Source organism: Chiloscyllium plagiosum, unplaced genomic scaffold (genome assembly GCF_037043375.1).
Source record: "Chiloscyllium plagiosum isolate Xiang-an unplaced genomic scaffold, Cpla_swu_hap1 HiC_scaffold_13, whole genome shotgun sequence".
Classification (NCBI taxonomy): domain Eukaryota; kingdom Metazoa; phylum Chordata; class Chondrichthyes; order Orectolobiformes; family Hemiscylliidae; genus Chiloscyllium; species Chiloscyllium plagiosum.
Genome location: NW_028270151.1, coordinates 83,614,469 through 83,627,656, shown reverse-complemented (window position 1 = coordinate 83,627,656; position 13,188 = coordinate 83,614,469). Strand labels below are relative to the sequence as shown.

General features: G+C 43.4%; 1 protein-coding gene across 1 annotated transcript in view; it reads right to left on the bottom strand.

Moving 5' to 3' along the window:
* stk25b (serine/threonine kinase 25b) overlaps positions 1-13,188 on the bottom strand; it is an 89,540-nt gene that overhangs the window by 20,099 nt on the left and 56,253 nt on the right. Inside the window, exons 4-5 of the mRNA XM_043701777.2 lie at positions 12,039-12,147; positions 10,460-10,617 (exon numbers count right to left, since the gene is read on the bottom strand). Of these exons, the coding sequence (XP_043557712.1) occupies positions 10,460-10,617; positions 12,039-12,147 (267 nt within the window). The remainder of the gene's footprint in view (positions 1-10,459; positions 10,618-12,038; positions 12,148-13,188) is intronic.

Genomic DNA, 13,188 nt, shown 5'->3' with positions numbered 1-13,188 from the left:
AAGAAAAAAATAACATATATCCGTGTTTAGGTTGATCTAATGTATGAATCGACCCCTTATTTTTGGCCAAAAATCTTGCATTTTCCATATATCTTATGGATAAGTCGACCCTAATTCTTCACAGTTACAGATCAACATTTACGAGCCAACGTGCCTGCCCACTGTGCTCTGCGCCAGCATTGTAGTCTGCCAGCCATCATGTTCCGTTCCAGGTTTTCAGAATTACTGGAATGGTATGACAGCACAGGGTGACCGCCATATCCATGGAGTTGGTTCCAGTTACCTGCAGTTTACCACGGCCTGAACATATTACAGGGAACGTTCCAGAACCAGGGAACAGGGCACTGCCGGGATGGTAAATTTCCCATTTTACCTATTTTATAGATAAATATTCATCCCCTCAAAAACAATACCTCGCATACAAGTCAACCCCTAATTTCAGGTTAAAACACAGTCTTCAAAATTAAACCTATACACGAGTATATACAGTATTAGAATATGGCAAAGTTAGTGGTCAGGCAGATGATTGGGAAAGTTTTAAAAACCAACAAGAGCTCCATAATGAAAGGAAATAAAATTTGAGGGTAAATTTGCAGACAATAAGACAGACAACAAGAGCTTCTGTAAGTATATAAAAATTGAGGTAAAAGTGAACATAGGCCCTTTACAGAATGAGGCTGGAGAAATATTGATTAGATTAGATTACTTACAGTGTGGAAACAGGCCCTTCAGCCCAACAAGTCCACACCGACCCTCCGAAGAGCAACCCACCCAAACCCATTCCCCTAACACTACGGGCAATTTAGCACAGCCAATTCACCTACCCTGCACATTTTCGGACTGTAGGAGGAAACCGGAGCACCCAGTGGAAACCCACGCAGACACTGGGAGAATGTGCAAACTCCACACAGACAGTTGCCTGAGGCAGGAATTGAACCCGGGTCTCTAGCACTGTGAGGCAACAGTGCTAACTGCTGTGCCACTGTGTCGCCCATAAATAATAATGGAGGAATCAGGAAATATCAGGGGAGTTGAATAAATAATCTGTATCCGTCTTCATTATCATAGAGTCATAGAGATGTACAGCATGGAAACAGACCCTTCGGTCCAACCCGTCCATGCCGACCAGATATCCCAACCCAATCTAGTCCCACCTGCCAGCACCCGACCCATATCCCTCCAAACCCTTCCTATTCATATAACCATCCAAATGCCTCTTAAAATGCTGCAATTGTACCAGCCTCCACCACTTCCTCTGGCAGCTCATTCCATATACGTACCACTCTGCGTGAAAAGGTTGCCCCTTAGGTCTCTTTTATATCTTTCCACCCTCACCCTAAACCTATGCCCTCTAGTTCTGGACTCCCCGACCCCAAGGAAAAAACTTTGTCTATTTACCCTATCCATGCCCCTCATAATTTTGTAAACCTCTATAAGGTCACCCCTCAGCCTCCGATGCTCCAGGGAAAACAGCCCCAGCCTGTTCAGCCTCTCTGTAGCTCAAAACCTCCAACCCTGGCAACATCCTTGTAAATCTTTTCTGAACCCTTTCAAGTTTCACATCATTCTGATAGGAAGGAGAGCAGAACTGCACGCAGTATTTCAACAGTGGCCTAACTTGATTGAGTGTTTTGAAGAAGTAACAAAGAAGATTGAAGAAGGCAGAGCGGTAGATGTGATCTATACGGACTTCAGTAAGGCGTTCCCCATGGGAAACTGATTAGCAAGGTTAGATTTCACGGAATATAGGGAGAACTAGCCATTTGGATACAAAACTGGCTCAAAGGTAGAAGACGGAGGGTGGTGGTGGAGGGTTGATTTTCAGACTGGAGGACTGTGACCAGTGGAGTGCCACAAGGATCGGTGCTGGGTCCACTACTTTTCATCATTTATATAAATGATTTGGATGCGAGCATAAGAGGTACAGTTAGTAAATTTGCAGATTGGAGGTGTAGTGGACAGCGAGGGGTAACCGAGAGGAGCTGAATATCACTTAAATAGGAAAGAACTGATGAAAGATAAAATAGAGGGATTTGGTAGTCATAGAGATGTACAGCACGGAAATACACCCTTCAGTCTAACTTGTCCATGTCAACCAGATACCCCAACCCAATCTAGCCCCATTTGCTAGCACTTGGCCCATATCCCTCTAAATCCTTCCTATTCATATACCCATCCAGATACCTTTTAAATGTTGTAACTGTACCAGCCTCCACCACTTCTTCTGGCAGTTCATTCCATAGATACACTACATGTTACGTGAACAATTCGTCCCTTAGGACCTTTCCCCTCTCACCTTAAACTTTTGCCCTCTAGTTCTGGACTCCCCCAAACCAGGGAAAAGAGCTTGTCTATTTATCCTCTTCATGCCCCTTATGATCTTATTAACCTCTATAAAGGTCACCCTTTAGCCTCCAATGCTCCAGGGAAAGCAGTCCCAGCCTATTCAGCCTGTTCCAATAGCTCAAACCCTCCAACCCTGGCAACATCCTTGTAAATCTCTTCTGAGCTCTTTCAAGTTTCACAACATCCTTCCGATAGCAAGGAGACCAGAATTGAATACAATAGACCAAATGTGGCCCAACCAATGTCCTGTACAGCCGCAACATGATTTTCTAACTCCTGCACTCAATGCTCTGACCAATAAAAGAAAACATACTAAAAGCCTTCTTCAGTATCCTATCTACCTGAGACTCCACTTTCAAGCAATTATGAACCTGCACTGAAAGTCTCTTTGTTCAGTAACACTAACATCCCCCCCCCGGCCCCCAACTTGTTCTTAAATCAGAGGTTCAGCAGGTAATGGAGAAGGCAAATGTAATGTTGGCCTTTACTTCAAAGGGAATGGAGTATAAAAATAGGAAAATATAGCGAAAACTGTACAAGGTATTTGTTAGATCACACCTTGAATATTGAGAAGATATTTGGTTTCCTTATCTAAGGAAAAGCAAACCTGCATTAGAGGCAGTCCAGAGAGGTTGATAGGGATATGGGGGGACTTCTTATGAGGAGAGGTAAAGCAGATTGGCCCTGCATACACAGAATAGAAAAAATGAGAGGTGACATTCTTGAAATAAGCAAAGTCCTTAGAAATCTTTACAGTTAAATTTGGAGAAGTTGTTTCCCTTGTGGGAGAGTCTAGCACTATTGCACATAATCTCAGAATCAGGAACTAATTAAGACAAGAGAGGAGGAGGAATTTCTTTTGAGAGGAGTGCGAATCTTTGGAATTCTTTCACTTAGAGGGCAATGGAGTTGAGATCATTATTATATTTAAGGCTGAGATAGACACATTTTTAATCAGTAAGGGAATCAAGGGTTATAGAGGAAGGCAGGAAAGTGGAGTCAAGGATCATCAGAGCAGCCATTCTCTCTCTGATTACCAGAGCAGACTCAAATTGGTTGTATGGCTTTCTTTTGCTACTACATCTTAGTCTTATACAATGCGAATCTGAAGGAGGGAGACACACAGATAGAGGGTGACACAAAGAATGGTATAATCGGGATGGGAGGGGTTTTGATTATGTTGGTTGCTTTCCTGAGGCACGGCAAGTATAGATGGAGTCAAAGAATGAAGGTTGGTTTTGCGTGATAGATGGGCTATGTTCATGTCTCTCTGTATTTTCTTGCAGTCCTGGGAACAGCAGTGATGCAGGCCAGTTAGGATGCTTTCTGTAATGCATCTATAAACGTTGGCAATTATCCTCATTTGAGAGGGAGACCTCACGGCAGTGCAGGATTTCAAATCTGCACACTGTCATTCTGGAAGGAGAAAGTTAGGACTGCAGATGCTGGAGATCAGAGCTGAAAAATGTGTTGCTGGAAAAGCGCAGCAGGTCAGGCAGCATCAAAGGAGCAGGAGAATCGACGTTTCGGGCATAAGCCTTCCTGAAGAAGGGCTTACTTGATGCTGCCTGACTTGCTGCGCTTTTCCAGCAACACATTTTTCAACACTGTCATTCTGGCTAGCTGCTGCAACAATACCTAGCAGCCATTACATTTCCACAATAGGTGCAGATTTGTCAAGTGCCAAGCTCAATGCCACACACTAATTCTCAGTACACGCTCCTACTTTCAGACACAGTCACTGCTGATTGTGATGAGCATGCTTTGGTCACTACTTCTACTCCTTTCTACTTGTTGCTATCAGATGAATCTAAGCTCTGGCCAGAAGCACTAATGATTGTGTGACTAAGCCCACAGGATGTGAGCTCCTTTAGCTCTCCTGAATTATTATTGTTCCTTTCTCATGACTTACAAAAAAAACTCCTTATTTGTGAGGAAGGCTTTGTTCAGTTTCACGCTCCCACATTTATTTAGAGATAAGCCGTTTTGAAACTCTTGCTCATTTCAATCAACTCCAGAAGTACAGGAAGGAACTTTTATTCTGACCTAGTTAAAATATGACATTACAAGCTCAATAGATTAACACAGTTACAGGGAATTGAGAAAGTGAGAAACATCGCAGAGGAACAAAAATGTGAAAAACAGAATACAGAAAAAGCATCTGTGGAAGTGAGACCACAGATAGTCAAAAGCAGAGAGAAAAATAAACATATGAATAAATGCATAAACAAGGAAGGGAGTGGTGGGATGAAAGAAACAGACGCGCAAGAACAGAAATTGCATTTTGGGTCATTGATAGATAGGACATGCAAGCTGGCTGTTCGCAAATGAGGGTTACAGAACACAGAAGTTAATAAAGTGGCTACACAGCATTAGATTTTAGCTCAATCGAGTTACATTAAAATCCATGACCCATGGGTGAAGGGTCAGAGCTCTACTGGGTGGTTCCCATTATTCAAGAGATCAGAAGACTGCACACAGCTTATTATGCTGGGCTGACTCAGTTCTGCTGAAAGAATCTGTTTTAAATAACTGGTTGGTTTTTATTCCAAGGCATGGGGATTTACTTATGGATACCAAACTGGCAAAAGGGGGACAAAGTAGAGAAGGTGACCTTGTACAACCTATCTGTAAGGTCAATTATCATTTAGTATTGACAAATTTAATGATGAAACTGGACAAGGGATTTAAACTGAAAAATACATTGTGCTGGTTGTAGACAAGAAATATGTCTGGGGCTACAGACTTCTGAGCTTATGTACAGCATGGATGAACACTGAAAAAACTAAAGACAATCTTAGAATGAATAGGCAGGATAAGACAAATACTTCCGTGGAATGTCTTGGCACTTTTTCTTCAATTAGTAGGGCCATATAAAGTCTGGTAGTGGCAAGGAACAGTATTACTCAGGGAGTGATCCTCAGTTTAGAAAAATTATTAGTGTGGAACCATACAATTTCAGTCAGTGAACTACAGACAGATAGTCTACTGAAGAGTGACTAATTTGATATTTATTATCTGACTTCTGGGCTAAGAGGAAACACAAGTGGAACTGGGAACTGAAGTGTGCAGGATGCCAACAAGAGCAAATTTAACGGGAAAATTGAATAATTTGGATCTAAGCATGCCACATAAAAGGTCGTGAACATGCCAAGTGGACTGCAACTTATGTAAGAGGAAGCATAGGCTGATAGTATTGCTAAGTGTAAACATCAACGAGTGGACATTGGCTGAGGAATGCTGAAGTACAAAATGAGCGTGGTTTGTTTTGCACTTTGGAACTGACCTGACAGACTACACTGCCTTTCTGAAGGCCCTGAACTTTCTTCAATAAGCAAATGTTTGCAGTTTTCTCTCTTTCTGGATATCTACACGCCAACACTAATCCAAGTAAAACAAATCCCAGATGTTAGGCATAACTTTCCTTCAAACGCAGGTTCAAGACATAGAATGTATGCATCTAACATCAGTCCCTTTCTCCCCTTAGTCAGTACAATTTTAACAGACCAGTTAAGACCATAAGGGCTGGTGCCAAAATTAGGCTGTGTCTCAGAGTGGTCAAGCAACAGCCTTATATAGTCATACTCACAGAATCATTCCTTACAGACAATGTCCTAGACACCACCAACACCATCCCTGGATATGTCCTGTCCCACTTGACTCTGGACCTCAAAGTCTCATGACATCAGGTTACACACGGGCAAGGAAAATTTCTGCTAATTACCATGCAGCAGCTTCCCTCAGCTGATGAACCAGAACTCCATGTTGAATATCACGAAGAAAGCACGGAGGGTGGCAAAGGTGCAAAATGTTTTCTGGGTGGGTGGGGGGATTTCAATGTCCACCAGCGAGAGGGGTTTGGTAGCTGCACCACTGATCGAGCTGGTCAGGCCCGCAAGAAAATAGCTGCCAGATAGATGGTAAAGGAACGAGAGAGAAAAATATACTTGACCTCATCCTCTCCTATTTGCTGGCTGCAGATGCACCTGCCCATGACAGTGCCAGTAAGAGAGACCATGGTACAGTCCTTGCCGAAATGAAGTCCCACCTTCCCACTGAGAACACCTCCCATGGTGTTGTGTGGCACGGTCACCGTGCTAAATGGGTCAGACTTCAATCAGATCTAGCAACTCAAGACTGGGCACCCATAAGGCGCTAAGAGGCATCAATGGTGGTAGAAAGGTAATCCAGCACAATCTGCAACCTCAAGGCCTGGCATATTCCCACTCAACCAATATCATCAATCCTGGTTTAATGAAAATTGCAAGAGGACATGCCATGAGCAGCACCAGGCATACCTAAAAATGAGATGCCAACCTGATGAAGCTACCAAATAGGACTACTTGCATGCCAAACAGCATAAGCAGCAAGTAATAGACAGTGCTAAGTGATCCTATAACCAACAGATCAGATCTAAGCTCTATAGTCCTGCCACACCAGTTGGGAATTGTGAAGTCATTGGAGAAGAAGACTCCACATATATCAATGATGAAAGAGCACAACACACCAGTGCAAAGGTTAAGGCTTAAGCATTCAGAGTAATCTTCAACAAGTAGTGCTGAGTGGATGATCCATCTCGGCCTCCTCCAATAGTCCTCAGCATTACAGAAACCAAATCTTCAGCCAGTCCGATTCACTCCATGTGATACCAAGAAATAATTGGAGGCATTGGATATTGCAAAGGCTTTGGGCACTGAAAACAGTACTGAAGACTTGCACTCCAGAACTTGCTGTTCCCCTGGCCAAGCTCTTCCAGTACAGTTACAAGACCGGCATCTCCCTGACAATATGGAAATTCGCCTGCACACAAAAAGCGGAACAAATCCAAACTGGCAAATTACCATCCCATTAGTCTACTCTTCATCATTAGTAAAGTGACAGAATATATGTCATCACACCGCTCAGTGACAGCCTGCTCACTGATGCTCAGTTTGGGTTCTGCCAGGACCACTCAGCTCCTGACCTCATTACATCCTTGATTCAGACATGAACAGAAGGTCTGAATTCCAGGGGTGAGGACAGCGTGACAGTCCTTGACATCAAGGCCACATTCAACCAAGAGTTGGCATCAAGGAGCCCGAGCAAAACCGCAATCAATAGTTATCAGGGGCAAAATGCCTGCTGGTTGGAGTCATACCTGGCACATAGGAAGATGGTTGTGGTAGTTGGACGTCACTCATCTCAGCCCAAAGACATCTCCGCAGGAGATCCTCACTGTAGTATTGTAGGCACAACCTTCATCAATGATCTTCCCTCCATCATGAGGTAAGAATTGGGGATGTTTGCCAATGATTGCACAATATTCAGCACCATTTGTCACTCAGTCATGGAGATGTACAGCGTGGAAACAGACCCTTTGGTCCAACTCATCCATGCCAACCAGATATCCTAACCTAATCTAGTCCCATTTGCCAGCTCTTGGCCTGCATGCTTTTTAAATATTGCAATTGTACCAGCCTCCACCACGTCCTCTGGCAGCTCATTCCATACATGCACCACCCACTGCATGAAAAAGGTGCCCCTTAGGTCCCTTTTATATCTTTCCCCTCTCACTCAAAACCTATGCCCTCTAGTTCTGGACTCCCCCTCCCCAGAGAAAAGACTTTGTTTATTTATTCTATCCATGTCCCTCATGATTTCATAAAGCTCTATGAGGTCACCCCTCAGCCTCTGATGCTCCAGGGAAAACAGCCCCAGCCTATTCAACCCTCTCTATAGCTCAAATCCTCCAACCCTAGCAACATCCTTGTAAATCTTTTCTGGATCCTTTCAAGTTTCACAACATCTTTCTGATAACCTCAGATTGTGAAGCAGTCCATGTTTAAAGGCAAAAAGATTCGGACAATATCCAGTCTTAGACTGGTAAATGGCAAGTGACATTCACAACACAAATGCCAGGCAATGACCATGTCCAATAACATCTAATCATCTCTCCTTGACATTCAATGGTGTTACCATCATTGTCAACATCCTGGGGGGTACCATTGACCAGAAACTTAACTGGATTTGCCACATAAACACAGTGGCTACAAAAGCAGATCAGAGGCCAGGAATATTGCAGTGAGTAACTCAGTTCTTGACTCCTCAAAGCCAGTCCACCATCTGCGAGACGTAAGTCAGGAGTGTGATGGAGTACCCCCCCATTTGCCTGGATGGGTGCAGCTCCAATTACATTTAAGCTTGACACCATCCAGGACACAGCAACCTGCTTGATTGGCACCACATTAACATGCATCCACTCACTTCAGCACTGATGCTCAGTAACAGTGTGTACAAGGCGCACTGCAGAAATTCACCAAAGATCATTAGGTCGCACCTTCCAAATCCACAACTACTTCCATCTGGAAGGACAAGGGCAGCAAATACATGGGAAGACGACTACCTGCAAGTTCCCTTTAAGCCACTCACCATTCTGACTTGGTAATATATCACCATTCCCTCACTTTTCACAGTTGGACTGCTTGATTTCCCTCCCTAACTGCATTGTGGGTCATCCTACAGCAGGTGGACTGCAGTGGCTCAAGGAAGCAGCTCACGACCACTTCTCAAGGGCAATTAGGGGTGGACAATACATGCTAGCCCAGCCACAGTGATACCTGCATGCCATGAGTGAATGAAAATGAGAAAATACTAGAAGAAATAGGAATATGCCATTCAGCCCATTGAGTTTGCTCCACCATCCAATAGGATTGTGGCTGATCTGACCGAAACCCCTCATGTCCATTTTCCTGAATTTCCTCAAACCCTTTGATTCCCTGCTGATCAAGAACCTGTCAAGGACTCTTCCCCCATATATTCTCTGTGGCTGGGAGCTCCAAATACAGGTCATTCTGCTACAACGCGCATTTCATTAATGCAAATTCACTATAACGTGATTGATGACTTGCAGACACTGTTTTGAAAGGTGAACTTTTAAAGCATGTATTGGTTATAATGCGATTCCAGTCCCATTAGTTTAAATGGTGCTACTATTACACGATTTTCTTATAACATTGGATCACACGAGAACAGAACTACCATGTTATAGCCGAACTAACTATAATCTCAATCTTACCTTGGAACCCCTTAATTCTGTGACTATAGCCTCTGGTCCTAGACTCTTCCATGAGAGTATATATCCTCTCAGCATTTACCCTGCCAAACCCGTTTAGAATCCTATATGTTTCAATGACTTCACCTTTCACTCGAAGCTCCAGCGAGTACAATCCCAACCTGTTTAATCTTTGCCCATAAGGCAATCTCTTCAGGCCAGGATGATCCTACTGAACCTGCTCTGAACTGTGTCCAATGAAATATCTTTCCTTAATCAAGGGGACCCAAAAGTGGTCACAGTACTTCAGATGTGGTCTCATCAGCAACTTGTACAGTTACAGTAAAACGTTCCTACTCTAATACTCCATCCCCCCCTTGAAATAAAGGCTAACAATCCATTAGCCTTCCTGATTACCAGCTGCACCTGTTTGCTACCTTTGTGTTTCATACACGAGTCCCTCAGGTACTCATTGCATTGCTGCTTTCTGCAGTTCTTCCCTATTTAATTAATATGCTAATCTTTTGTTCTCTTCCAAAACAAGCAACTTTACATTTTTCCACATTATACTCCATGTACCAACATTTTGCCCGCTTACTAACCCATCAGTATCTATCTGTAAACTGCCTGCATCCCTCTTGCAACTTGCACTTCCACGAAAATTTTGTGTCACCTGCAAATTTGGCGACAGTACATTTGCTTCCTTTCTCCAAGTCACTGTAAACAGTTGTAGTCCCAGCTTATTCCCAGGTTATCCACCAAGCGGGTTTAAGGAGATGAGGAACTGGAATGGTATACCCTTTCATCTATTTTTAAACTATTTTTCTAAACAATGTGTTCGGAGGTGATATTACACACCTCTGGAGCAGGTGGGACTTGAACCCAGGCCGACAGGTCCTGGAGTAGGGACATTTCCACTGTGATATTAGAGGGACCCTAACCATACATTAAATTCTGCTTCCAGGTCCATTCTATAGTTTAAAGTCTAAGTATGCTGCAGGTGAGTGGCTGAATGTGAACGGCAATGGATCAAGACGTGACACACAAATCTGCAGAGACTGACGTGTGTGTTTGCTCACTCACCTTGAAGTCGTACGCAGACTGCTTGATGACCTCTGGTGCCATCCAGAAGGGTGTTCCTACAAACGTGTTTCTCTTTATCTGTGTGTCTGTTAATTGCCCAGCTACCCCGAAGTCTGCAAGCTTCACGTCGCCTTGCTCTGACAGTAATACGTTAGCAGCTGTGGAGATAGGACAAACAGAACATTAAAATTAATTGTTCTCTCAGGCAGCTACTGTACTGCTGCTTCAGACACTGTGAAAATTAGAGCACATTCTCGGAGGCTGGGTGGGTATGAAGCAGGATTCAAGGAAAGGATGTTAAAGAGGTCTTAAGAGGCTGAAATATGAGTGAAAAAGGTAAGGAATTAAAAATTTCAGGCTGGTGAATTCTATGAGTACATAAATCCACAACAGTAGCCAGGACGTCAGTCAAAAAAAACTCAGAAATCACAAAGGGAAAATAAATACTCAAGATTGTTCAGTAGTCATTTCTTTTTCCATTCCTGTCCCCGTTAAAATCTGAGCAAATAAGCATACATGTGTGAAATACATTCACCCATCCTTTCTAAAAGAAACCTGATAAGAAGTGATTATTTCTGTGCCCATCGAGTTGAAGAATCTCAGTCGTGGGGAAAGATAAATTACCACCTTGTCAGGTTTTTATTATATTTCAAATAATACGTATCCTTCAGAGATTAAAAATAAACTGGAGCTGGAGCAGGGGCTTAAACAAATCAAGGGGCAGGAGGTCATGATTCTTTGCTCAGCATGGTGTCACAACGTCTACCTTAATGAGAAAATTAATGAAGTGTGGTCAAGTTCCAACCATGTGCGAGGAATACTTGAATAAGGAACAGGGTTTTTTCACTTTCCGCTTCATCGTCAAGTACTCTGGGGTCAGGCTTAGCACAGCTTAGGTTTGTATGACCTTCCTCTATTTTGCATGGTCAAGCACTTCAGCTCAGCTTTTTGTGTCTGCCACCCCAGCCACTCTGAACACTTTCCTCATTGACCTAGTCCATTAGTATCTTTTGTTTTAAGCAAATGTCAGGGTAAACAGCAGCCAATGTGTCAGATCAGAGTTGGGTGTAATGCTCAGGAGGATGAGGATATAAGAGGGCATGGAAAACTGCAAGGTTGCCTCCTCCTTTCCCCTAACAATAGGATCGTGTCTCTAATGTCCTATCATCTCTTCCAACTACCTTCTGCAATAGGGTTTATCGCTTCCTTTTGCTCAATTGGTCATAAGATACAGGAGCAGAATTACAATGTAAGCTCACATATCTCTGGAGTACTGAGTGAGTGCTACAGTCCCAAGGATGTAATACTAAAATCAAGTACATGCCATATTTTAGAGGCATTCAGATATGATAAAAACACATCTTCCCTTCCCAATCCCGACATGAGAAAATAATTCCTGACAGGGCAAATTCCCTGCTTTCGGGAGTATTCTGATGAAGTCTGTCTGCCTTCCACTCCCTCTTTTAAGCAGTAATTTGAAAATCAATTTACAGAAGTTATAATTATCCAAAAACAAAGTTGCTGCTCTGCTTAACTCTCAGTAACATGTTAGCAATCCCATTTCTTGTCGTGTTTTTACCTTTAATGTCTCGATGAATTTTTCGTTCTGAGTGCAGATAGTCTAAACCTTTAAGTATTTCCCGTAGGATCGTTGCAATGTAAGTCTCCTCCAGGGGCCCTGGTTTCAGCTGCAAAGACCACAACCATTCATTAACAAAAAAGGACTATCTGATAGATGAGGTAACACAAGTTACTCAGCTAGGGTAACCCAAAGGGGTTTTAGCTCAATTGCATTCAGTCAGCTGGTCTGAACTGGTCTTTCATTACATAGAGCAATTGTCACCAGGATAGCTTGGTCATTCATACTTACTGACCAATAACCTAAACACAAATGCTGTGGCAGCTTTGGTGAGTTACTGTGGTACTTCTGGTAGACGGTACACACTGCTGCTGTTGATGATGTTGTGGCCATTACGGAGACTTGGTTGCATGGCGGACAGCACTGGCTGCTCAGTGTTCCAGGGTTTCTTTGCTTCAGACGAGATAGAGAGAAAGGTAATAGAGGTGGAGGAGTTGCATTACTATTCAGAGCAAATGTCACATCTGCACGGAGGACATACTGGAGGGCTCATCCACTGAGGGTCAGGCAGCATCCGAGAAGCAGGAAAAATCGACATTTTGGGCAAAAGCCCTTTAATCCTGATGAAGGGCTTTTGCCCGAAACGTCAATTCGCCTGCTCCTCGGACGCTGCCTGACCTGCTGCGCTTTTCCATCACCACACTCTCGACTCTGATCTCCAGCATCTGCAGTTACTCACTTTCGCCTGGCTCATCCACTGAGGCAATATGGGTAGAGCTCCAAAATAAGATGCCTGTTAGGATTATACGTATAGATCCCACAACCGAGACGTTGAGGAACAAATATGTAGGCAGATTATGGAAAGATGCAAGAACAGCAGAGTTGTATTGTGAGTGACTTTAACTTCCCCAATGTTGACTGGGATTCCCTTTCAGCAAGAGACTTAGACGGGCTGAATTGTTAAGTGCATCCAAGAGGATTTCTTGAAACAGTGTGTGGAGAGAGGAGGGGTCATACTGGACCATATATTGGCTAATAAGCCTGGCCAGGAGACTGACCTTTCAGTTTTAAGATAGGCATAAAGAAGGATAAATCAGGACCTTGCTGGAAGGTACTAAACTGTGAGTGAGCAAATTCTATCAGTATTAAG